Source organism: Ctenocephalides felis, unplaced genomic scaffold (assembly GCF_003426905.1).
Source record: "Ctenocephalides felis isolate EL2017-DRISC unplaced genomic scaffold, ASM342690v1 CF-g0.4_SCAFFOLD_01492, whole genome shotgun sequence".
Lineage (NCBI taxonomy): Eukaryota > Metazoa > Arthropoda > Insecta > Siphonaptera > Pulicidae > Ctenocephalides > Ctenocephalides felis.
The window spans coordinates 275,129-302,481 of record NW_020537646.1 but is presented as its reverse complement, the minus strand read 5'-3'; the positions used below and the strand labels follow the sequence as shown (position 1 = coordinate 302,481).

The window sequence follows — 27,353 nt, the reverse complement described above, 5'->3', positions numbered from 1 at the left end:
TTTTTATAGATTTTTATACTTACTCATTTGTAGAATTTTCTTCAGAATTTGAAAAGTAGATTAGAATTTACTTTACTTTAAAATCGAAAATTTAAAAAAGCTCGTTACAAAAATGCTATATGTAATCCCTATTCATATATATTATTATTACTTGTACTTTTTTAATGGTGGGAGCAATTGCGCATAATTTTCTCTAAATACAATCATTTAGCAAAATTTGCCGGATGATCCATTCCACGGTCCACACATTCAGGAGTTTGATAATCAATAATCCGTTTTTTCAAATTTGCCAGTGAGATGATCTAGTAGTATAGTATAGTCTAGTGACTATAACCATATCTCAGGAATCTGTAACGCTGTAATATATTATTGCAGTTTGAAATCAGTTTCTCTTATACATTATACGCCATTATTTGGTTTTGGTTTTTTATATCATTGATATTCACATCCGTCATCATGTACCATCATTTTTTGGTTTAATTTGTAATTTTGGACTTAGTTTAGAATTCCTTGATTCCAGATTTATGAAAGCTGTTTCGGTCCTGAAGTAATCAAGCAAGTCCGAGCTGAAATGAAAGCAGCCTGCGCCAAATGTGCTCCAGCTTCAATTCCATCATCAACTCCGGATTTATCAATGTTCCAAACAAATCAACTGAAATTGCATAGCTCATCGGCGCCGAGCATGGATTCACAGCAAGAAGAACAATCGAGACCGATTCAACCAAACATAGACCAAGAGAAATTGCAACAGGCTATTATGTCTTTCAAACAGGTAATAAACAATTGTAATAAGTTTTTATAAGGTTGTAATGCCATGTATTGAAATAAGAATGAAAAGAAAATTGAATGAAACCTAAGAAATATTTAATTTGTTATCCCATTTCAAAGGGTTTCGTTCGCTGATTTTTTTTTGAAATTTTGAATGCATGCGCAAAATTAAATACAATAGATAAAGGATAGCAATAATAATGTAATGTTGTGCATAATATTGTCGTAAATTTTGATTACGTAATTCTTCCAATAAGGGGCCGTTCAAGTATTACGTAAGCACTATAGGGGGGCTGGGGGTATTGATTTGCTTATTTTTGGTGATGTTTTGGTGACAGCTTTGCTTACTTTTGCTGACAAAGGGGGATGGGGGGAGGGGGTAAATAATTGTACTAAATCTGCTTACGTAATACTTGAACGATCCCTAAGACTATCAAAGTCTAATGCAAATATTTAATTTTTAGCAAAGTCCATTGTTCCAAGCCCAGATGCAAAACAATATGCAAAGGCCCCAACATTATCCAAGTCCTTTGCCTTTGTATCATCACAGCCCATGGGGCGCTCCTCTATATGCACCACAACCGTGGTCAGGACCTATTCCAGCTCCATTCGCAAGTCCGTACTCAGCTCAACCGATTCCTGGACCTCAATACTACCCGCAGGCATATTATCCAGGAGCCGGCAGGATTTCGGTATATTTTAATAATATCATATTACATTTTAAGTATTATTGACAATAAGAAAATTAACAATTTGAATTAAATAAATCAATCTACATAAAAAAGTCAATAAAAAAAAGTAAAGCCAAACACTGCGCCTAACTTCCATCGACAAGCGTAACGCAAATGTGAAGAGATATTGAAACAAACAGATAGCAGCAACATTTTAGGTTTCTTATATTATGATAATGATAATTATCATTTTCATAATATAAGAAACTTATATCAATATTATAAAAAATGATAATGATAATTTTTGTTTTGAAATCTGTGTTTACAGGTCCATAATACAAATTTGCAAATTTCTTTAATGCATTTAGATCAGACTATATTTCTAGTTCTATGCGAATATCTCGCCTACAGAAAAGAGTATTGAAATAAAAGTTTTTGTCATTATTTTAGCCTGAATAACAATTTATCTAATTATCTAAATGGCAGAACATCTAACTCATCATGCCCTAGATTCCGAGTAATTGTCAAAACAATCATTTTTGTTGATCATTTTCAAGTACTGAAAAACTTCCAAGTCGAATAATTCAGAAAGTGATGGAACTAAATTAAGAAAAGTTCTATAGCAGATTCCTAACTTCATAATAAAGAGACTGTGATTATCAGCTCAATCAGAGCGAATAAAACTTTTTATGAAGTTTGCAAAATTTTTTAGTGCCTTTGATCGGGCACATAAATAAATACGATAAACTTATAGCAATAAACATTCCTTTAACTTTCAATTAACTTAAGGGGGTATTCTAGTGTAGAGCGATGAATTTTAGGTCATTTTTAACGTATCGTAAAAGAAAGCAATGAATGTTTTTTACTATCTATTTTTTACCACTTGTTTATTAATATTATTAAAATACAAAACAAAAATTAAAAAATAAAGTTGAAAATTGTAAAAACTGGCAGCTGATGAAGTGGGCGGTCTCAAAAAATTGGCACCTTAGTCTTGACATGATTTCAGCCCTCCTAGCCATCGGAAATGCAAAAAAGAAAAAGATTATTAATCTACTAAATTTTTTTTACAAATTGGCGACTGTTTGCAAAAAAATGTTTTTTCACTGTTTTTTTGAGTTTCTTGAATTTTTTAAAAATAGTAAAAATTGGAATTTGGTGATAATCCTAGTTCGGGCTATAGATAGATCTATAAACAAGACTCTCTGAACATTTCAAGTGAATCGGTTGATTAAAACTCGAGAAATCGTGTCAACAGTACTGAAAAAGTCTGTTCTGATTGTGAGAAAAAAGTAATTAAAGTTTTGCATGAAGCCAAACCAGTATGGAGACCGAGTCAGTAAAATGCCTATATCTCCGAAAATAATTCAAATTTACAAAAACCTTCTCGTACCCATATTCATATTTAGATATAGATAAAGTTTTTAAATTTTTGATATAATATGAATTCAAAAATCTGTTATGACTTGAATTTAAGTAAGATTATTAGTCTCAATAGTTTTGAAAAACCATCAAATTGAAGATTAAATACCAAAGTCAACTTTTAGTTGAAAGTAGACCGACACAAAAAATTCCAGTATTGATATTCAAAAAAATGCTCTAGAACATTAAGATAATGTAAATCTTTGTGTGATGAATGTATGAGAGAACCCAAGCAATGTAATAAATCATCGAACATGTTTGATATTACACTTTCTTACCAACCTCCAGAAGCTGTAAATGCATTTTTTACGAATGTGTAATTGAAATTTAAACAAATGCTCTTATCTTTTTCATAGATAGTTAAACTTTGAAAATATGAAATAAAAAAAATCGATTTTTTTGAACTTCTACACTAGAATACCCGCTTAAGCACAATACAATAAACTTTCAATTCCTTTGATAAAGAAACAACTTACTTAAAGGATAAATGGCTTGTTAATTTTTCTACTTCAATATCGAACTAATTTCAAAAATAAATAATTGCCGAATAAACAATATAAAATCTTAATTATTTATCAATTTTCATGAAGAGAATAATGAATCAACTGAGCGATTACAAATAATTCAAATAAATCGTAAAATAAATGATTTTTTTATCTAAATTTAGTACAGATCTTCGAATTATATTATCACCAGATAAATTATAAAAATTCCTTAATGGTTTATCAAAAAACTGAAGAGTATAATGAATCAACAAGGTCATTACAAATAACATAAATAAATTGTTATTTATACTATGTCAGTAGTAAATGACCAAAAGCTATCGTCAAGTTAGAGTAAAAATAAATTCTAAGATGATTCTTAATATATTATAATAATTGATTAAATACTGGTTTTTATCATCAATTAATTTGAAAATTAGCAAGAATCCACCATTATATACTTATTCAATTATTTTACCTTATTTGCGCTAGATTAGAGCAACCGTTCTAATACTTTCTTCCCCAGCGCGATATGGACTACCGCGATAGACAACACGAAGTTCTTGCGGCGTCCCGGGTTGCGCAATCGGCTGCCGTCAGCGCAGGAGCACATAATATTACTTGTGTCATGCAAGAATTAGGCTACTTGGATGAAAATTTGGAACCAAATGTTGAAAAGATTGCACGTCGCATATCAGGATTGCCTGTGCACAGGGACCTCAAGGAAGATATGCTAGAAGGACTCGACTATTGTCAGAAATTCTCGGTAATAATAATAAGAAATATTTGTAAGAAGCATTTTGCTGTAAGGCAAGTTGCTTCTTACAACTAGTTAGAGATCATCTTAAACGTTAAGGCAAGTTAGAGATCATCTTAAACGATATCAGCTTAATCAAGATTCAGCCGTTGAAGTAAATGTTCAACTGCTTTCAATTTCACTAAAAATTAATCAATGCGATTTTCAAATGATGACTTTCAAACATACCTACTTATAATATATGTAATTATATAAATTAAATTAATTTGTTTAACAAATCTCATTTCATAAACTTCTGATTCGTATAATTTTATTTAAGTGTCAACGTAAACTGTAATCAGTAGTACCTACAGTACACAGAACCTACATAAGCATGCGAAAAGCATAGATTCTCCTTAAAATCGCATAAGCGCGCGAGACGATATTCTAAACTTGGGCGAATTTTTATAATTTAAATGCTTAAATAAAGACCTATAATATTTTAGTGTGTTGTTTCAGACTATGAAATCTATCATCATACAAAGTTTCATCAAAATCGCAAAAAAAAATTCAACATCAAATTATGAATTTAGGCATAGATTCTCATTAGAATCCCTCAAGCCTGCAGCAAAGTTTTAAACGTCGGCAAATTTTTATAATTCAACCGCTTACCGTAGGCCTATAATATTTTAGAATGTTGCTTCAGGCTATGAAATCTCTCGTTATACAAAGTTTCATCAAAATCGAAAAAAATTCAACATCAAATTATGAATTTTAGGCACAGATTCTCATTAGAATCCCTCAAGGCCGCGGCGAAGTTCTAACCTTTGGCGAATTTTTATAAATCAACCGCTTGCAGTAGGCCTATAATATTTTAGTATGTTGCTTCAGACTATGAATGCTATCATTATACAAAGTTTCATCAAAATCGTTCAGAAATTTTTTTTGAACATTTAATTACGAAGAAACGGCTCGGCCGATCTTTACCAAAAAGTAATCAACGCGATACCCGACCAATATCTTTAGAACAGATTTTAAATTTTTAAAATCGGTTCAAGATTGTGGGCTAAAACGTGGACAACAAATTTTACTTTTCTGCAAATTACAAAGAAACGGCTTGGCCGATCATCACATAAAACTGGCAAACGCTAGTACTTATCGAGTTACATCAAATGGATTTTAAATTTTATAAATCGGTCCAGCCTTCTTTGAGAAAACATTGACGAGAGGTAAAAAATCGGCTCATATTCACACACGCACAGGACACATTCATTTTCCAAATTTTGTGTCACTCGATTCAGAATGACTTGAAACGTCGAGAAATCATAAAATTAGCAAATCAAATTTTTAAGCGAAAATAAACTGTCGGTAAGTTAGTATTTACGTTCTCTGCCCGAAGGCTTAAAATCTCGGTTTGGCATTAAATTTTTTATGATAGATTTGGAATCAAATTTGATATCACAATGATTTCTATGTAAAGCGACTGCCTAAGCTTAGATAATTGTACAACTAACAATAGATATTTGAACATATTTCTTCAATTTGGTAAAAACATTGAAATTTGTTCTTTTTCCAAAGCATTTAGTACAAAAGCAGATCCATTGCTAATTGCAAACTCGGTTCATTTAAGGATTTGACTTATGATTTGTATCATATTACTGCTAGAAGATATTCTATCGATTTTTCTTTATTTACAATTTTTAAATAATCGAATTTGTTGAATAAGATAATATTGTATATCGCATAGAAATTTTATAAAAGACAATTATAAATAAATAAATAAATTTAGATATTTCGTTTTAATAACGAACAATAGGTATAATAAGCAAAATAAACAAACAATAAAGCAAATATCAAATGTCAAAAATATAAATAACTTACATTTGCCGCAGCGACGATAGTATCTTCTCCCTTCACTTGACACTGTCACAACTTTTAAATTCATTTTTTAATATGTTTATTATATATTTTTTTCTAATCACTTTTATTTATATTTTTCAGCAATGCGTGCCGGAGACAAGACCTGACAAGTCGCCTCTTTCGCGTGAACTAATCAAACCAATGTTCTTCTTCAGATGTTATAAGGTACATTTTTGTTCTAACAATAAGTCACTGATACCAACCATCACTGACACCAAACATAATTCATAGGGTTGCTTTCACATATCAATGGTGCCAATATGCAAATAACATTTTCATATCCTGCGAAAAAACTTAAAAATATAATTATTTAAATCCAGAACTAAACCAATTCAGACAATAAATAATAATAAAAATGATTCCCAAATTTTGTCAAAATTTGGATATGCATACTTCAACATGTTGTAGGATTAATGTCTTACACTCGACATAATTCAATTAATATATCTAATAATTATAAGTTGACCTTATTTTATTATTTCTAGCACAAAAAATTGGAAGCATGCGTCATGAAAGACGTACGCGAAAGATTCAACACCGACGACAGTTTTGATGGAACTTCGAAGAAATGAGAAATGGCAGGAGTTTCAAATCTGATCCAGATGTCCATGTAGATCCAGAGATGTTGTTCGATTTCCTATACAGTGGTTCCAGTATGGATATGGATATGTTCTAATTAATAATACAATGCAATAATATTAAGTACAAACATCGAATCTCTGCTTGTTCCTAGGCTTTAAGAAATATGGATTATGTTAAAGCCTACTGAATGACACACAAATATATTTATATATCACATAAATTCAAAATATTTTTGAAACTGCTTTATGTTTTCTAAAAGATGTGATTATTGAATATATTTGATACTTTAGGAGCTTTAATTTTGAATGTATAATTATGTAGATTTTATTCTAGATAAGTTATTTTTACATTTAGACAATAAATATTTATTGTAACTTCTAATGTTATGAACACCTGCATAAGAAATAAATTATATTATTAAATAATAGTTATTTTATTAGTTATTATTTACTAACATTCAAGTAGGCTGATTGCTCAAAAATGATTATTATAAAATATTAAGAATTAAAACGTGCAATTAAAGTTCATATTTTATTAATTGGAATTCATAAAAATTCAAATATAAATTGATCATACATTTTGTCAATTAGTTTTAAATAAAAAGCATATACTCGTACAATAAAATTATTTGAAATTTCTTAGGTCTAACCTACGGCTTACATTTATAATATTTATTTTCCACATATCCTATTTTATAGTATATATACAATCACTTATGTTAGATTCAATCACAAATAAAACTTCATAGTCTCTTTAGAAAACTTTGAGATACTTTATATAATAAAATCATCGTTGTCTCTCGAATGATTGAAATTATTATTTGGCAATGCTACCACTTCAACTCGACCCGAGTTTAAAGAGTGATGACTTTGGGCATTAGATAAATTATTTGGATTCTGTTCCTGCATGAGAAATGAATCGGATTCGGCGAAGGAGCCGCTTAGATAAGGATTCATAACATTGTTACTGTGTAGCATGGGGATACTGCAATGAGAATCTTTGTCCCCATCTGCTGATTGGTATGACGGACTATCGCCACTATTTCTTATGCCATCTGAAGTAACATTAGCTAATCTATTATCATCATTATTTTCCCCACGCGGATAATTTCTATTATAACTTGATTCCCCTAAATCAGAAGATGGTCGACTAGAGAGGGCTGATTCTGAGGCTGACCGGCGAAACATATTATGAACACCTTCGGTGAATGTTCCATGATTATTAGCTACTGGATTTAACAGTGGGGTGGTGTCATCAGCATCACTCTCGGAGGAGCTGCCGGAACGTGTGCGGGTTTCGTTACGGCCGAAAACTTTTCGTTTACAAACTGGGCATACTCTCCGATTCTTGGTTAACCATGGATCAATGCATTTGCAGTGATATGCTGGTATATAAATGATAACATTGTATTTACAAAAATATAGAGATCTTACTGATATTGAAGGTTTAAAATGATGCATAATTTAGAATTTAAGGTCAATTAAATATATTGCCAGATATATATTTAATATTAAAGAGATTATAGTACTAAATAAAAACAATAATATTTGACTTACCATGAGAACAAGGCAGTATCCTCAATTTCTCCCCTTCAATATAATCATCTAAGCAAATAGCACAAGTTTCATATGCATCGCCTTTCGTAAATTTACATGTTGGAATTCTCTTAAGTGCACTAGAAGGTAATCTATGACGACGCAATCGTCTTCTTTCTCTTACACATTTTACTATCATAAATGCTACCATAATCAAAAAACACAAACCAACCACTATTGCAAATGGAAGCAATAAGTGTGTGTTAATGTTAAATGGCAAGTCAGAATTTATGATAAGAAAATAGTTCTCCTCATATTCATAATTGTAAATTATGATACGTCCTGTTTCTTCACCAACAAACACTGATGGGATCCGGATTCCTACTGGATTCTTAGCCGACATTGGCTCTGTATTAACATAGCATATGTAATATTATCAATAATCATTCAGTAAAAGCCCATGAATGATTTAACAGAATTTAAATTAATATAAATTTATATATTAAATCTTTAGCTAGATAGTCACAAGGTTTTAAGAATATAATTATATAACCAATACACTTTGTAGTATTTCATATATAATATTTTATAAATTAATATAATAATTTTAAAAGTATCACGCATGAGCTCTTTTATATTTCATTATTTTATAATATGATGATAATTACCTAAATCACTGCTATTAATATTATAAACAATTACAGCATCGTAATTTGCATTCTGAGCATTTCTCACCTTATCTTCAAATGAACAATTATATCTAAAAAACAAAATTATTATTAAAGAAAATAATCTAGTATTCAATGTACATTTGGACATAAAAGAAGTATCTTTCATATTGCAAGTGGATAATACATTTTTTGAAACTAGCATATTATATTTCTATTCATCTTAAAATTAAATATATAATTAATTAAATTGTGTCTAGATTATCCAAATATTCTACTTCACATTTACCTTGCTACTAATACTATCCACTTTCCAGTAAAATTATCAGTTACATTTGGAGGCCTACGCATTGGAGAGCACCCATCTGCTGGACTAGCGTGGGTTGCAAAGCCTCTCAAGCCATTTGTGGGAAGACTATCCCCAAAGTGAGCAGGCATACAACGAAACTCTTCAACAATCTTGAAATTGAAATAAGTTGATAAGTTGGGTAAATATGATAAAGAAGTAGTGGGAATATGTAACTAACTTTTAACAGTATTCGAGAAGCTTGATAATAAAAAAATTATGAATCATTACATGCACATAATGTAATTGGATTGCTATACAATTACAATAAATATTTAAAATTTATAATTTGTATATAAAACAATGAAGTATAAAACAAAACAATGTCACTTACAATTCAGAACCTTTCTATCGAAATAAGAACAAAAACCTTGTTTTACAGCATAATTTTGAGGGTTACTTATATAAGTTTTATATATATATATATATATATATATATATATATTATATAAGCATATAAAGATTAATATTTGACTAAGAATATAACATCTGAAAATCATTTTGCATCTATGTGAAAAATTGTAAACATATTTCATAGAAAATACATGGAATTTGTAGAAGAGCTTCTCATACACCTTTATGAGCAATCTAAATTATATATCGACATAGACTATGTATATATTTTTTATTTTCATTTATATAAATAATACTTGAACGACAGAAAGTTAAGATGAATACTACATGCTCAAGAATTTGTAAGTATATTATAGAATCTCTACGACTCTTTGAAACTACTGGTAATTTAATCGTAATAAATATTTTCTACGTACCTGGTGCAATGGCTTTTGCGTGTAAACAAGCACATCCATATGCACATATCCAAAACATAGTAACAATAAAACACACTGTTTTATAGCCATCATAGACTAATGCTAAGTAGGTCCACTAATATAATTTTGATATTAAAGTATCATTTGAAATTTCGAAGTCATTTATAATATAATAATTTGGTCCATCAGACTATAACTTGGAGCAAAAATCTATATAAATGCGCCCAACACGAGACGCATTTTTGGTCACCTGTGGTAAAATAGGTCTCATATGATTATAAATTATTTTGAATTGATTAAATGGGGATTATAATTATGAACTATATTACTAAAACCAGCAAATACGTGAGTTATAGAGTTGATAAGCACTTGTGTTATTATTAATAAATGCTTTTGACAGCTACATTATGACACTTCGTTCAATTAATTGGTTGATTGACTATATTGGATATAAAATATATTTAGATAATATATTTAAGTATGAAGGCAAAATAAATAATTTTCTATCTTGGTCTGTAACGTGAATAATCAATTAATATCATAAATCAACCAACATAGAAGAATATGTCCAAAGTATGAGTTGCACTATAGCAAAAATATGCGCAATATGACATTATATAAACTCGATTATTTTTGATCGCACTTTAGTATTTCTGTACATATTTAAAACGTTTTAATATCACATATTCTGTACACAGTCACAATATTCGATCAAAATTTTCTCAGATACGTACATGCTAAATTTACGACAAAAACAAGAAACACACAAGGTCGGTAATCAAAACAGTGTTGCCAGCAGAAATAAAAGATATTGCACGCGGAATGTCAAACTTTAGCGGATTATTCAAATTTCATAATTGTTAATAATTGTGATCTCATAAATAGCCATTTATATTAATATTATTAATATTGTTATATTATATTATATTATTATTATTAATATTATTATTATTATATTATCATTATTATCTTACTATTTCTAATATTGTTATTTTGTTATATTTATTATTATTTGTCACTTATTGTTTTTCTAGTATTATTTTTATTATTCACTTATTTTATTTATTAATTTTATTATTATTATTATTTGCTTTTATTTTATATTAAATCATCATATTACGGATATCATTTTATTGAAAATGCTATCCTTTATTTTGTACTCTATTTTGTTTATATTTATATTATTGTTAATTAATGTTACTAGATGTTATATTATTTAGCAGTTGTAACAGATATTGTAATTAAAAAAAAAATAATAATTGTAAAATTAACTAATATAAATTTGTCCATGAATATTTTTTTAATAAATATATATTTCATAGAAAAACAAAAATATTAATAATAGTAATAAAAAAGCACTTAAAATTTTGTATTCTAATATAACAGTGTTTTTTATTACTATTATAATTATTGTTGTTTTTCTATGAAATTTCTTACATAATATTTGTTTAGTTCTAATTGTTATAGTCATATTGATTGCCACTGAATGAAGGCTAAGATGCTAGCCAAAACGTATAGATTTAAAATAAATTTCTCAAAATTCTCGTACTATACAAATATATACCTAAGGTGTCTGATCATATTTTCTGAAGCCCCTTCATCTCTTATTTATTTTAGTTGTAATGTTACAAAAAATGGTATTATTAAATTTGCTTTTATCCTTTCAAACCTCTAATTTGTAATTTAGTTACACTTCTTATTACCACTATTTATTGTATTGCAACAAGAAGAATTATCGTGTTTTTCAAATTTTATTAACTATAATTTCATTTTTAATAAAATAAATATGAAAGTATTCATTTCTGTGAATAAGTAAATAATACTAATTATTATAACAATTTATTTTGTGTTATTAAATTAATTAACTATTTTAAATATTTATTTAAACCATTATACATATATGTTGCTATAGTATGGATGATATGTAGCGAAGAGCGTGAGAAAGATTAAAACTGCACCGGGGTCAGAGTTTATTGTCGTATTTTTTTTAATTTATCACAAAAGATTATATCATATTTGTAAATATTATTTTGACAATTAAAAAAACAAAATTTATGCTATAATAAAACTTTCATACAACTTAAGATAAATAAATTCTAGTTGAAATTGAAATATATGTACTGGACTATTTATTTATGTATTTATTTATTGATTATTTATAAGAACTATACTTCCATACATGTTAAGATAAATAAATTCGAACAAACTAGTTGCAATTGAAATACATGTACTACATCAATTATGATCAATGAAAAACTTGTGAAATTTGCTACTAAAAGACACTATAAAATATTAAAATCCAATGGGCCACATATTGAATTAACAAAAATAATTTCAATTCCTGGTCTGTAACTGATATAATTTAATATTAATGTTAATTTGTAATCCTTTGCTGATTGATAATAGAGTAATAAATTTTATTTCTTAAATATAGTTTTATAATAATATAATTTTAATTTTTGGTCAATATTCATACTCTAACTTGAATTTTTAGCCCCATACATAGACCTTATAATACTCTATTATAAGATCTATAGCCATATCATATATATTATTGAAAATATTTAACAAATTTATAAAAAATTTGCAAATAGCGTTCAAAGTTAATACAACATTACTATTGTTACTGAAATGTATTTATTGCTTATCGAATATTGTAATTTTTTATAAAATTATTTTATATCTTACATTGAGAAACTGTGATGCTAATCATAAGTACAATATGCACTATAAAAAATATGTACAACTTTTAAAAATAATATTTACAGCCTTTTTTAAAGCTTACTATAATACGATTCATGGACGACGCATGATTTATTTATATCACCAACAGTTCTGCAACCTGAAACAAAAGATATGCAAATTAAATTCACAATAATATTTACCAATTGTGCAGCCAATGATAGGCAAATGCATTTGTGTTTCAAAATATCACATATGTTCTATGATATGGTATTAAATACCATATGTACAACAACTGTTGTATTGAATTTCATATGTGTTGTTAAAGTATATGAAGTCAAAAGAAGATATATATGAGACAACATAAGTTGAGTTACATAATTGCAACATATGTTTATTTGCAACTTTTTTTATTTAGTCTCCAAGGAGAAGTTCAGGAGTCATTCTGAATCGTCTGAGACCAAATATTTAATATATCGAGAGGAAACTGGATTTGGGTTGATTAGTTTTCCAAGACGATGGGCCTTTAGGATTTGTAGAACAGTAGAAAATTCAAATCCTGTCATAAAATAAAAATAGAAAATTCAAATCCTGAAGTAAAAGGTTGAAAATTTTATCTAAAGAACTATATTTTTATTTTTTTGAAGTCGATTATCTACATGTATCAGAAGTTTCAAGCAACTTCCTTTAGACAAATACCAATTAAACCTAGTTTCATTATGATTCGTTCTACATTTTCCTTTCTAAATAAAAAATAGAGTCTAATGATCAGACTAAGGAATTATTTATTGTTTATAGGTATGAATTATTTATTGTTTATAGGTAGGAATAATTTATTGTTTATAGGTAGGAACAATTTATTGTTTATACATATGTATTTATTAATGGCTCTTGTTATAATTCCACTTAAATTTTATATGCATGCTCTCTAGTAATTATATTAATCAATTTATAAACAATATAAATATGTGATAAGTTTATGCAACAATCATTTACAAATCCAGAACAGTTAGTATACAAAGCTAATAATGACAAGTGCAGTGGTTTTCTGTTTATTATTTTGTGTATTACCAACAAGTATGTTAATTATATTTTATCAAAAAATTAAATTAATTCCTTAAATACATGTTTCCTCATTAATTATTATTAATGAGGAAACATGTAAGAATTGTATATATTTTTTTAGATGTTAAAACGGTTATGTTTCAGTTTATTGTAAATATTTTATTGAGCTCATTTAAAGATAAGTACGTCATACTTATTTGTAAATAAATCTTTGTACCGACTAGAAATCTATGAGAAGTCAAATATTTACCAAAGGCATTTACATGCATTGCAAAAGAAAATAATTTTGAATATTGTTTCAGAATATTTTAAGATTTTTAAAATATAAATTTGGGATTGGGCATTACATCAATGGGTAGTTGATAAATGGTAGGAAGGGTAGGAATCAATGGTAGGTAAAAAATTGAGGGCACATTTTCGGTAATTTTTAATGATATCTACCGATTCATTTCAGCAATTCATGCAATATGACAATAGTAAAAACCTTTTACCTCAAATGGCATAAAATACGTGAAAGTACTATTAGCAACCTGTTGGTTTACAAAAAATGCTTTACCAGCTAGATTAGTCATTTCTAAACCGTTTTTCTTCATATGACACGAAATTCGTGAAAGTATTTTCAACAATTCAACATAGATTAATCTACCTCGACTGTTTACTTCATTCAATTAACACATAACCAAATCATTTACATTAAAACACATTTTCATTTGAATAGATTACGTCAGAATAGTACTATGTACGACCTTGCAAAACATCTTCATAGTTAAATTACATCGCATGTATACATGACTACAAATGGAAGAGTGGAAAATATTCAACCCATTTGGATGAATAAATTTCAATCATCTCATATGGAAAATATAGGCAGAGAAAAAAAATTATCTAGGGTTTGACTTATGGACAATGGATAAAATTGTTAAATTGCCATTATTTATTTGTTGCACTCATGAAAATCCTTCCAAACTTTAGCTAGAGATCAAGTTGTTCAATTTATTATTCATTACTTATAAAAAAAACTTATACAATCGTTGCCTTGTTCAACTTGGCAACGATTGTATAAGTTTTTTTTATGAGTAATGAATGATGCCCAATACTTCATATAAAATGGTATATATAGGGCTGCATTTGAATATGCAACCTTGTAGTTGCCAGACCCAGATATTTACCAACTTCAATTATGTATTTCCATACTATTCCAATATTCTATTAGTAATTAATCTAATATTTTTACATAATTCCAGGTTTGGGCTCAGATGAGAAATTAGATTCACCAGACGATACTTGCCCATCCGACCACCAATACATATATCATGGTGGCAAAGAAGGAACAGTAAACTTAGACTGTGGATTTCAGGTGATTAATACCAGAATCTCTTTTATATTTTATTTTAATTAATATATTAATATACGACCGACATTCATATACGTACTACAATCATTCCAATCGACATTTGTCATCACTTAAAATGAATCATAATAGGAAATATTAATCGGTTAAAATTGTTTCTCATGAATAAACAATTTACTTATGATATACGCAATAATCATACGAATTGTACTAAATCATTTGCTATAGGTATACCGTATACATATTTTGATTAAATTCCAAATTTTTACAAAAAACATTTTTTTATGACTCTTAAAATAAATAAAAATTTTCTTTTATGAACACTTATGGAAGAGCTAAATTTACCATTTGCAAAAACTTACAGGTGGAAATCTGATTCACAAAATACAAATATCCGTACAGAACCAATATAGGCATTTTAGATAAAACATGATATCAGCATGTGCAGTTTACATTTGGAATTCTAGTCATTCTGTATTAGTATAAATAAACTATATCGCATATGTTAAATATGTATGTTCAGGTTCAATAAATAGAGAAACTGGTGCATATTTATATGAATATAACACCTCAAATACCGCAAACAAATTATTGAAATGTTTATGCATTATATCATATGTACTGCATACAAATTATTATTATGCAATTACAGACCATCAATATAAAATTATCCAATACCATCAGGAATTTTGCGGTTGAGGTTCACAGTTAGTTTAGTTTCAGCAACCGTGGTAATTTAAAAATCAAAATATTAAAAAAATGTTAAGAAACAGTCGGATATATTTAACTATAATTCTTAATTTTTTAAATAAAATTTAAGTTTTTTATCCTTTTCAGGATTTGGGCATAAATGCAAGTCAATTTGCAGTTTGCGATGTATCAGGAGAAACTTTACACATATTGGATTTGCCAATATGCCAACAAATTAAAAGCATTATGTTACTTACGACGAATGACTCGTAAGTAAAATATTTAATAATAGGATACACATATCTATTATAAAATAAATATCAAATCGTGTTATATATACATTTCTGATACAACCCTTAGTTTCATTTTTACACAAAATAAATCTAAGTTTAATTATGACCGCCTCAGGGACTTGGTATAACAGATTAATTGCTCAAATTGCGAACTTTTTTATATCGGAGAAACTAGCCAAAATCTTCATCAACATAAAAATAACTCAAAAAATCCCAAACAATTCAAGACAATGTTAAATGAGCATATTAATATTTTAAACCATGATATAAATTTTTTCAACCCAAAAATTTTACATTTTGAAGAGAACGTAATTGAAAGAAGATTCGCTGAGGGGTTGTTTCTGGAATTGCATAACGACAGGGTCATAAACAAACGATACGGCCCTGAACGAAACAAACACGTGGTTCCTAAATAGCGTGTCAAAATTTCTTAAAAAAATGTCAAAGATTTCATAGCTTTTTAAATTTTCTGTAAAATTTGAACACGTGCTAAAAACTGCTTCAAGAAAAAATATGGCATTTCTATCTTAAACTCCGAACAGTCAATACATAGTTTTGACAACTCGTTAAGTTATCATGCTTATTTGTGTGTTTTAACATTTGTGATGTTAAAAAATATATATTTTATCAATGTGCACATACTTTTACCATAGATTATTAATGTTTTCATATGTTATATGAAATGTGTTTATTATTATTATTATTTTTATTTTTCTATAAAATTTCTTACATATTATCTATTTAGTTTTAATTTTTATAGTAAAATTGATTGCCACTAAATGAAGGCTAAGATGCTAGCCGAAACATATGGATAATGTATAATATATGTATAATCGTATGTATTAAAATAACATTTGGTATTAAGTGAGATAGTTTAGCAACCTCAGAGAAAATACTATTATGTGATTATTTCTTCTAAAACGTTCAATATTTCTGGAACGCTGTCTCAAGTAAAAAAATTAAATTACAAAAAAAATCTATATATCTGATCCTGAAAGTTTTAAAGCAAATATATGAATTTTTTTTCCAAATAATATAATATTTCTGAAACGCTGTCTTGACTATCACGTACAAAATAATAAAGCACAAAGCATTGATAAATAAATTATCTGTTACCATTGACATAGGCTCGCATACCAGTATTATTGTCTGCGATAAAATAAAAACGAAAGCGTATATAAAAGTTGAACTAATGAATGGCTGTGACAATAATTGAGAAAGTGTATTTGTAGGGCAGAGTACGATAGGGGACATCAGTCCGGCTACAGTATGAGAGTGCCGGACGTTGCTCCCCAGAGATCAGCGATAGAAAAGTATTTTCGAAGACAAACTTGGGTCCTGGCATTGGAGGATGGAGTCGTTCTGGTTTGCGGATACATGAAACATAAGTATATTCTAAAAGAAGGTAAATGATCAAAAATTATCTTAAATTTGTTAGAAGACTCATCTTATATTATGTATTTGTTGCAGTTCTAATTACAATCACTGATTTGTTACTAAGTTATAATGAAAGAAAATATATTTATTTTTATTGGTTATTTACATGTTGTTAAGCGGACTTTACTTTTTGAAGTGAACAAACAGTTCAATTAAAATACTCCGCTACCCCCTCTACCAGGGGTAGCAACCATTCCGTGTAAAGATTAATGCCCTGAAGTTTTGTCACCTTCATGGCCAATATAATAAAACGAAAAGACGTCCGAACATGCCTTGAAAGGCGGTATACATATTATGATCAATATATCAAAATATATTAAACACATTAAAAAAAAATCCAAAATTTTTCAAAAAAGAATTCAAAAATTTTACAATTATTTCTAGGTACTAAAAATACGCCTGATGTTTGGAGGTGAAGGGGAGTAATTTTAAGATCAACACGTATTATAGAGAAGAAAGGGGGTGGTCTTAGAAATCGATCACGTGATTAATATACGGCCCCTAGTCGACTTAATCAACAAAAAATCAATATTTTCATTTATAATAAGTGATTTATAACTGTTCCAAGTTGGTATAACATTACAAACTTTTGCGCCTTATTAAATTTTGCACACATACTTTTTCAAATTTTGATGTCAAACGATTCAGAAGAACTTGAAACTTTGAACAAGCATAAAATTAGCAAATCGCATTATATGGCAAAACCTTAAATTTCTTCTTTCGGAAAGTTAATAACAATATCTATTTTTATTAAATAATTGATCAATCAATCAAATTACAGTATCCAAATGGAATACATATAGCCGATTAGCGTTAATGAAAAAATAAACAATGAAAAAAAAGAAAAACGAGTTAATTATTTCATTTAGTTATGTGTTAAATATACCCGAATATTTTAAGAAAAAATATCTAACATCTAATGAAACACATGTAACTTTATAAGCCTATTCATATTCCCATTATATTGATTTTTAAATTACATATATTCAATAAACTTTAAAAATCAAATATAATAATTATTCAAGAACAAATAATTTAAGTTCGTTCAAATAACTAATTTTTTTTATTAAAAACTTAATATTTTTTATAATTTTGTTCTGCAAACCGCAGCTTATATACCGTAAAATTTATGAGCATTTGCAATCAGATGATTCATGTTGCAATTTCTAAGTGTGTTTAATTGAAAATGTCTCACAAATTAAAAGCTCAAACGATAGCAACAAGACTAAAAATTAATTGGAATAACTATAGTTATCAAAGCAGAATAAAATATCCAAATCTCGTAATGTTTTTTACCCAATATCAACAAACTAAATTGATCTACAAACTAAGCAAAGTCGATTTATTAGGGTCACAATTTTCATTTACGTTTAAGTTAATTTTTAGTATCAATATATTGACTTAAGATTAACTATTATGACAATTTAAGTCGATAAAAATCATTTATTATATTTCAGGTGCTATATCACGATGCTTTGGTCGTCACCTCGATCCGAATCAATTTTTAATTGAGCAAGATAAAATACAAGTAGGAAGAGCAGGACAAATATTTTTTTATTATTACTTTGTTAACAATAATGACTTGAGTGTTCGTAAGTAAACATTTACCAAATATTCAACAATATTATTAACTGCAAATATAATAGACAATCAAATGTTTAGAGGAAACTTTATTGGTTGATGGTGTTATGGACCCAAAGCCTATATTTTTTAAAAAGACTTGGTACGTTTCGCCTCTTGGAGGATTCTATGTGAGCATTTTTTAATAATGTACATACTAATTATCAGTAAGAAGAATTACATGTCTATAAACATTTTTCTTAAATTATAACACTAATGATAAATGACATCGTGACTACCAGCTTAATTTTTTAATCAAATATTATCATTTCTCATGCTTTGATTATATGATATCTCCAAATACGACCGAGACGATGTTTATAAATTACATCACGCACATTATATATGCAATATCAATGTTATTATTTAAGAGATAAAAATAATATTTTAAGAATTCAATTTATAAATATCTCAAAACTTGAGATACTCAAAAATTGAGAACTTTGTCTAATTCTTTCAGATAAACTGTGTAGGCGTAACAAAAGGCGATATTTTCGATCATTCATTTCTCAGACACGAATGGCACTTTGTTGAAAAAAGTAAATATGCCAGATGTAATGGATTTAATATTTTGATTGATCAACCAAGGCATGGTGATACTGCCTGGATGATTAAACCAAGTTTATAGTATGTATAAATGCACACATAAACCGAAAATACTTATTAATCATTGTTAAATCGATTTACCAAACAATCCACACAGAACTTTAATTGACTTAATCGTACTTGCTCGATTTTTTTCATGTATCTCCGTTTTCTTAATTAATTGAATAAAATATATAATTTACGTTAAAGCTGTAAAAGAGGCTTGTGATTTTACACCAAAAAATTGAAAGTAGTTTGATATATTCCTCAGGAATTTTTTTTTAGAAATTTTTAGATGATAGGTATAATATTTTACAACATCTCTATCATTCTTCCTCATGCATGAGAAAGTTCACTATTATGCTAAAAAGCACTTTTTACTAATATATTATAATTTTGTAGTTCTACAGATAATGATTTATAATATTTATTTCAAATTCTTGTTAGTGTTGAAGGTCGAGAAGGTATAGTTTTAGACTATTTTAGAAACAATTCATCCTCAGCACCACCAATTTTTGTTTCTGCTAAGGGTAAGTACCACATATTAAATTGAATGATTGACCTAATCAAAATATTATAGTTTAATTGATTAAAATTATTTGTAAATTTTGATTAAAATTTTGTTTATCACAGATGATATGATGATGAAATGCGGAAGTTTCACTTATCGTGTTCGAAAAAATGAAGTCGTATCTTGCAACCGTTTGCAATTTGTTAGTAATGGAGGTAATTTATTTTTTATCACAAGGAATAAATAATGAATGTGTATGTTTATATATGTAAAATTATGATTTAAGCTAAAATAATATAAACTTTACTAAAACTCTGTATCGAGCGTGTGTAATGAAGTTATAGGTATAGTGCATAAAAATTGTATGGTAAGGTCAACTCTTATAAATCAATGTCACGTCAAGATTAATTTTATCTATATTAAACTGAACATTCATTTTTTAGATTTCAATATATTTTGTTTTTTAGACAAACACAACATTATAGAAGGCGTCGAAGGAGTAACTTATTACTATCCTCTTGAGATACATTCAGACGTCGCCAATAATTATAATGCCAATCATACCGATAAATATATATCCCTTGACTTTTTAAACTTTGGAAAGCATTTTGGAGGTATGTTTATATCAAGGTATAAATAAAATTATTTTAAATCGGTGTGATAAATTAATTTTTAACTTCCAGTCCAAGAAGGCTTAGTTCTTCGATTAGTTCGCAGTAAGTTTTATAATAATTTATAATATTTTGGATAACGATCATTTATTGCGTTTATTTATTTAGCAAATTTGCCAGAAAAAGATTCTAAACTTACTACACTGTCTAAGCTCAGCCCGGAAACAGAAGTTAAATTAAAATATTTGACACAACAACGTGTCACATGGGAAGCTTATACATAAGCAGTAAAAAAAAATCTAATTACTATTATTATAAAAGCATTTAAATATGAATAAATTCGTACCTGAAATAGCCATTGATACGTCCAATTCATTTTTTAAAATACCCAGAATGTTTTCCACTCCTTTTTGTCCTCCGAGAGCAAGACCCCAGAGAGCAGGACGTCCAAAAAATACCTAGAAAAAGATAAATCAAATTTTGAAAATAATCATAAAAGTATAATATTAATTAGGATGCATAATTTCGGCAATACGTTCTTTATAACTAGAGTTATATTTTGAATAAGTTCTATATAATATTAAAAATGAAAAATTTTAATTTACAAAAATTTACAAAATTAGGTCCTCAAAAATAAAATACATTTTTTTGTCAAAACGTGATGACTGATTTGATTATTAGCAGCGTGATATTAATTTATTATATAAAAACTAGTTTAATAATTATATAATTTAAAATTCTCTTATTAAACTAGTTTAATAATTTAATAATTATAATGAATGAAAATTCCAAATATGTTTTGAAATATACAAGAGCTCAAAATTTTGCTTTATAATTGTTTAAGCATTTTATCAGTTATCGCAAGTAATTAGAGGTAATTAACAAGCGGCATTGATTTTATCAAACGTGGGAATATAAAACTCTTGACATTGAATAATGAATTGATTAGAAAATAAATTCTCAAGATAATATTCATATACTAATAATATTTACCATTTTTGCGCCTAATGCAAGTGCTTTGAAAATATCTTCTCCTTGTCGAATTCCTCCGTCCATAATAACAGTTGTTTTATGACCCACAGCACGAGCAATTTCTGGTAGAGCTTCTATCTAAAATTATTAAATAAATAATAAATAACATAATTCAGAAAATAGTAATAATATTTTAGAAAAGTTCATCATCATTACCAAATCAACTATTACATTATTGAATTATAAAATATTGTAATCTTTTTTTTAAAATAATTGTTTCTAATTAAATTACTGCTATTTTGCATCTAATTGCAATATGTAATTAATTACCGAAGCTGGCACGCCATCCAGTTGTCTCGCTCCATGATTAGAGACCACAACGCCTTGTACTCCGATTTCAACTGCTTTTATGGCATCTTCAGCAGTTAGTAAACCTTTTACCAAAACCGGCAGTTTAGTAATACTGAAAAAAATATATTTATTATGATAGAGCAATTTCAGTTCTTAGTTTGAATTTTCCTGGTCTACCTAATTAACCACTTGACATCATCCCACGTTAGGGTTCCATCAAACTGTTTTGTTACGTAGTCGGTCAACCCTGAGGAATCACGTTCGATGGTAATATCTGTGGATTTTTGGCCCTCGAAATTGCCTAATCTGTAAAATTAACAAAATAAAATATAATTTGATGGATTACATCGCAAGGTTGGAGAATAAAGCTTTTTTATTAACTTCCCGTAGGGCAAGTTAAAGTAATCGCAAAAAACTCGAAAATGAAAATTTTTATATATCTTTATGTTTCAGAGGTTACTGAACATTTTGGTATACCTTAGAAAAAATGAATGTATGTGTGTGTGTGTATGTTCGTGTGTGTATGTGCGTGTATGTGTGTGTGTGTGCGGATACAAATTTTCGTCGACGATTTCGGGAACACGGATGAAGCGATTTGAATAATTGAAAAAACTTTTGATTTGTATTGATAAGGAGACGTGCTGATTAGTTTTTGGTGAAGGCAGGTCTAGCCGTTCCGAAGATATGGGGCAAAAAGTGCCCCATATGGATGTATGTGTGTGTGTGTATGTTCGTGTGTGTATGTGGGTGTATGTGTGTGTGTGCGGATACAAATTTTCGTCGACGATTTCGGGAACACGGATGAAGTGATTTGAATAATTGAAAAAACTTTTGATTTGTATTGATAAGGAGACATGCTGATTAGTTTTTGGTGAAGGCAGGTCTAGTCGTTCCGAAGATATGGGGCAAAAAGTGCCGAAAACAGTAACTCCAGTTTTTAAGAGAACGGAGCGTCCGATTTGAATAATTTAAAAAACATTTTACTTGTATTGACAAGATGAAGAATTGATCAAATTTTCATGAAAACAGGTCTAGCGGTTTCGGAGATCTAACAAAAAAAGCAAAAAAATGCCATTTGGCGGTCAAAAATGAACATTAGACATATGCACATCAAATTATCTGATTTTTTATAGAGATTTTACCAGTAAGTATAAATTTTGTTTACATTCCTATGGGTTCCGTACCAATTTTTACGCGTTAGACGGCGACGCGGCGCTTACGCGCTTCGATATTTCGTCTTTATGCAGTTAAAGCAGTACGATTGCTTTGAAAAAAAGTTCAGAATTTCTAAAATATTTCAAAATAAATGATTTAAGATAGAATGATTTATTATGGTTCGAAATTTTATTAGAAGTTTCAAATCATTGATCAACTTTTATTGATTATTATTGATTATTTTTAATTACTCGAGTTTTGAATTGCGGTACGGAAAGTTCCAGCAATTTGCCTTAAGGCACGATGCCTTAATTGCAAGACAATTTATCATTTTGAATTATTCATACTTTGGACCATAATCAGTTGAAATTGATTTGATATGACGTAGATACCATATTAAAATGCAAAACAAATACTTTATCTCAAGAAGGAATTCCAAAGATAAATATCAAGTATGATTAGAATGCATATTATTTAATTCAAAGTATCATTGAATTATATAAAATTCAAACCCTATTAAACTGCATACTTTGCCTACTTTGCAGAGAGCATTACTCTAAGCATTTTTGACACATAGAAAATATGATAAGCTTCAGAAGTCTTATAATAACTTATCTGTTCCTTACTTTAAATGTGAGGGCAGTTTAAATTTATTCCTGATATCAGCTCGTCTGAGACCAAATACTGGTGCGTCTACTGTTAGTACCAACGCCCTAAAACCGCACGCTTCAGCTCTTCTCACAAGATCAATTGTTAGTTGTCTAAAAAAAAAAATTATCTTAATATTAGCAACAACAATATTCAATAAATAAGAATGGAGTTATATATACCTGTCGTAGTATATGTAAAGTTGAAACCATTTAATAGTATTGGGTGCAGCCTGGGCGACTTCTTCCATAGAGCATGTGGATAGAGTACTCAGGGTAAAAATTGTACCATATTCACCAGCAGCTGGAAATTAAAATCATGTAAGGTAAATAGATACTTGATACTATAGTTAAACAGATACAGATACTATTTGGTACAAACTTTTTAATATAAATTTTGATAATAAAAAAAATTATAATATTTTTAATTAAAGATTAGTATATGTATACTTTTACCCATTTATTTATAGTCTATTAATTCTTATAAAGGTAAAATATAGATTTAATTATCCAAACCTCTAGCGTTTGCACATTCTCCATCAGCATGGGCCATTTTTTGCATGGCAGTCGGGGATATTCCAAAAGGTATTTTAACACGATCGCCGAAAATTTCCACAGACATATCACGATTTGACACTGGAACTAAAAACCTTGGACGAATACGCAACCTATAAAGTAATAACATTACTATCATCATTGTAAACAATTATAGGTAGCAATAAAAATAAATTAACGTAAAGATTTAGACAACAGATATAAAATATAACTTATATCAGTTCAGAAGATTAACTACCAAGATTTCATTTTTTGGTAAATGATTTTTCATTATTTATTAAAGAACTAGGACGAGGATTTATTAGAGACATATATATGGATTTTAGCTACACTAAAAAATTAAATATTGGCATACTTATTAGCTGCTAATAACACAGGCCTACAAAAATTTTGTTTTTGTTTGGAGCATCAAATGTTAGAGCTGATTATTAAAGTATTTTTTGCGCTGATTTCAAATCTGCAAACCATTCTTTGTATCAGATCTAGTTTGGAACTTGGAAAGAAGTTGCCGAAACCAAGTCCATTCTAGGTGGTCATGGAAAAGAACTTTTCACAGGGTCAACTAATGTCCCAACTAAGGCCGAATGGGTCTTGTAAGTTTGTATGTACGAGTAGGCATTCTCATTAAAATAAAATTCTGAATTGTATTACTATTTTGCACTTTCATTCCTTATATATCATATATATCACATCTTGAAAACTAAAGCTCATAGAAAAAAAACAATGTCATTCTTGAAATCTGCGCCCCAAATATACTTAAAAACAGCATTTAAATCGTTTGCACCATTTTCTTTGTTGGCCTGTTTAATATATAGATATCAATAATATATATATGAGCAATGATTTCTATTAATAAAAATATTACAAGGTATGGTAAGTAAAAAAATCCAATTCATTCAAAATATGAAATAAAGAAAAGTATACTAATAGAACAAGCATCTAGAAGCAAAAAAAAAATTGCGAAGACGTTAAGTTTTGTATATGTAAGTGAAATACAGATCAGGTATTTAAACTGAATTTAATAAACTAAATGTAAAAACCAAAAAAAAAAACTTTTTAATAATATAACCGAAATCATTAACTTCTTGCGCCTAACATTCTCACAACAACATTCACATACAACTTTTAATTTAGAAATAAGAATTAATAGTATTTATTGTAATAAAATAATTACTGAAATAATTTTGCAATAAACTTCGAATTTTATGAAGATGTGTAAAGCAAGCTAAATAATATTTTAAAAATATGATGCATTTCAAATATTAGTCAAACAGACAAATAAAAAATAATATAAATAACCTATTATATATAATACTTCTAGAATTTAAGTAAAACATTCTCTTAATAAATCTTTAATTTTTTTGAACTCTTTGGATCTGGATGTGCATTATTAATAAATGTTATTTTATTAAACTTTTTTTTAATAAAACTATGTACCTTTTAAAAGCTTCCTTGTTCAAACTCAACGTATGTTCATCCCCAGCTCCGCTCTTATAATAATCTCTTGCATTTTGGGGTAAAATTTCATACGCCCTTGCTTCATATTCATTCACAGTCACTAACGTCGACGACATATTCAACAATTTCACTTTTAAACCCAAAAAATTAACAATAATAAATCAACACATTTAACAATTTCATTAATAATAAATATAATATAATCTATAGGTAACACTTTCAATTACTAGTTTGCTTGTAATGATCGATTCCGCGTGTACGTTGCTTCTAAATGACCTTGTTTATATTTGATCTCATAATGTATGATTTGACACGAGTGATGTACTTATCATATTAACAACACTTTGTTCTCGTCATCGTGTTTAAATATCTGTAAATAAGATACAATTAAATTTTAATTTGATTGCAGTTTATGAATTTGGTAGAAATTTAGGAATTTGATTGAATAATTTTATGTTAATGACATAATTGCATGTAACATGTAGCAGTTTTCCAATAGTAAAAGGGACCTAACGAAAAATTTGATTGGTAATAATAATGGTAAATAAATAATGAAGATAATGCAAAAGATTTTTTTAAAATAATTGCAATAAATAATTTATTTTTTGAAACGTAAGTGTTCAATTTTCAGGCTATAGTTCAATACTGAATGTACTGTGTGTATATAGTTTGCTCTGTACAATAAAAAAAGTTTGAATAGAGAAATACTTTTGCTCAGGTATGCTTGATATGAAGAAAATTGAATTCTGAACTGAAGATAAAATTATTTAGCAAACTATTGGTGCTAACTAATTATTTAGAGTTAATTTTTTTTCGCGACCCTTATAAATTCCATGTATTTTCCAAGTTCGATAATACTGAAGAAACAAATCTTGGTTGCCCACAAAAAAATTCCATTACGCCCTCATTTAAAAATTATGGATAATTCGTGTAAATATAAAATTAGAGGTGTAAATCAGATGGGAATCATGTTTTTTATTTGTAATAAACCATATAAAACAGTTCTCCCATGAATTTTCCAAATTTTCCATAATTTTGAAAACAAATATTGTCCGGACAAGATTCAAATATTGCGCCACAATCTTTTACCCCACGATACATTTATACTGGAATAAGTACATATAATGTAAAGGCAAGATAGGAAAATCTTTGTCAATTCATAGGATTAAAAAAAAATAAGATGTACAAATGCAAGATGCATTATAAAATGATATAAAAGAAATACATTTCAAATTATAATATAAATTATAAACGCCCAAATTAATACAATTATAAAAAGTTCATTAAATCAACCGTATCTTATTTTTACATGTATTAATTTAATATATTATTAGAAAAAAAATTAGTAATTAGTTGTATATGAATAAAAAGATTTTTTTGAACTTGAGTGTTAATATTTTTCAAAATTTATTTAATTAAGTATGCGTAATTATTTTAAGGTTTGGCTTATATAAAATTTTACCTTCATCT

At 28.0% G+C, this 27,353-nt stretch overlaps 3 protein-coding genes across 5 annotated transcripts in view; 1 reads left to right on the top strand and 2 right to left on the bottom strand.

The window, feature by feature from the left end:
* The window catches only part of LOC113370146, a 29,224-nt gene extending 22,457 nt beyond the window's left edge, over positions 1-6,767 (top strand). The window contains exons 3-7 of the mRNA XM_026610812.1: positions 521-772; positions 1,233-1,460; positions 3,870-4,109; positions 6,081-6,164; positions 6,485-6,767. Of these exons, the coding sequence (XP_026466597.1) occupies positions 521-772; positions 1,233-1,460; positions 3,870-4,109; positions 6,081-6,164; positions 6,485-6,571 (891 nt within the window). The 3' untranslated portion in view covers positions 6,572-6,767. The remainder of the gene's footprint in view (positions 1-520; positions 773-1,232; positions 1,461-3,869; positions 4,110-6,080; positions 6,165-6,484) is intronic.
* A 471-nt stretch (positions 6,768-7,238) lies between these two features.
* On the bottom strand, positions 7,239-10,653 carry LOC113370025 (E3 ubiquitin-protein ligase RNF13-like). 3 transcript variants are annotated; one of them, XM_026610672.1, is made up of 6 exons: positions 10,635-10,653; positions 9,901-10,150; positions 9,074-9,243; positions 8,785-8,876; positions 8,138-8,524; positions 7,239-7,965 (listed from the first exon to the last, which is right to left on the bottom strand). In XM_026610672.1, exons 2-6 carry the CDS (start codon positions 9,991-9,993, stop codon positions 7,355-7,357), a joined length of 1,353 nt encoding a protein of 450 aa, XP_026466457.1. In that variant the 5' UTR covers positions 9,994-10,150; positions 10,635-10,653; the 3' UTR covers positions 7,239-7,354. The 3 variants fall into 3 exon arrangements, with proteins under 3 accessions (XP_026466457.1, XP_026466456.1, XP_026466458.1); XM_026610671.1 differs by having other exon boundaries at positions 10,455-10,642; XM_026610673.1 differs by lacking the exon at positions 10,635-10,653 and adding an exon at positions 10,544-10,601.
* A 2,021-nt stretch (positions 10,654-12,674) lies between these two features.
* On the bottom strand, positions 12,675-26,135 carry LOC113370502 (peroxisomal (S)-2-hydroxy-acid oxidase GLO5-like). Its single transcript, XM_026611174.1, has 10 exons — positions 26,111-26,135; positions 25,863-26,013; positions 24,387-24,538; positions 24,054-24,174; positions 23,850-23,984; positions 22,246-22,374; positions 22,048-22,180; positions 21,739-21,855; positions 21,092-21,203; positions 12,675-12,742 (listed from the first exon to the last, which is right to left on the bottom strand). Coding segments are annotated over exons 1-10 (1,119 nt in total). The 5' UTR covers positions 26,112-26,135.
* Between the last annotated feature and the right edge of the window lie 1,218 nt (positions 26,136-27,353).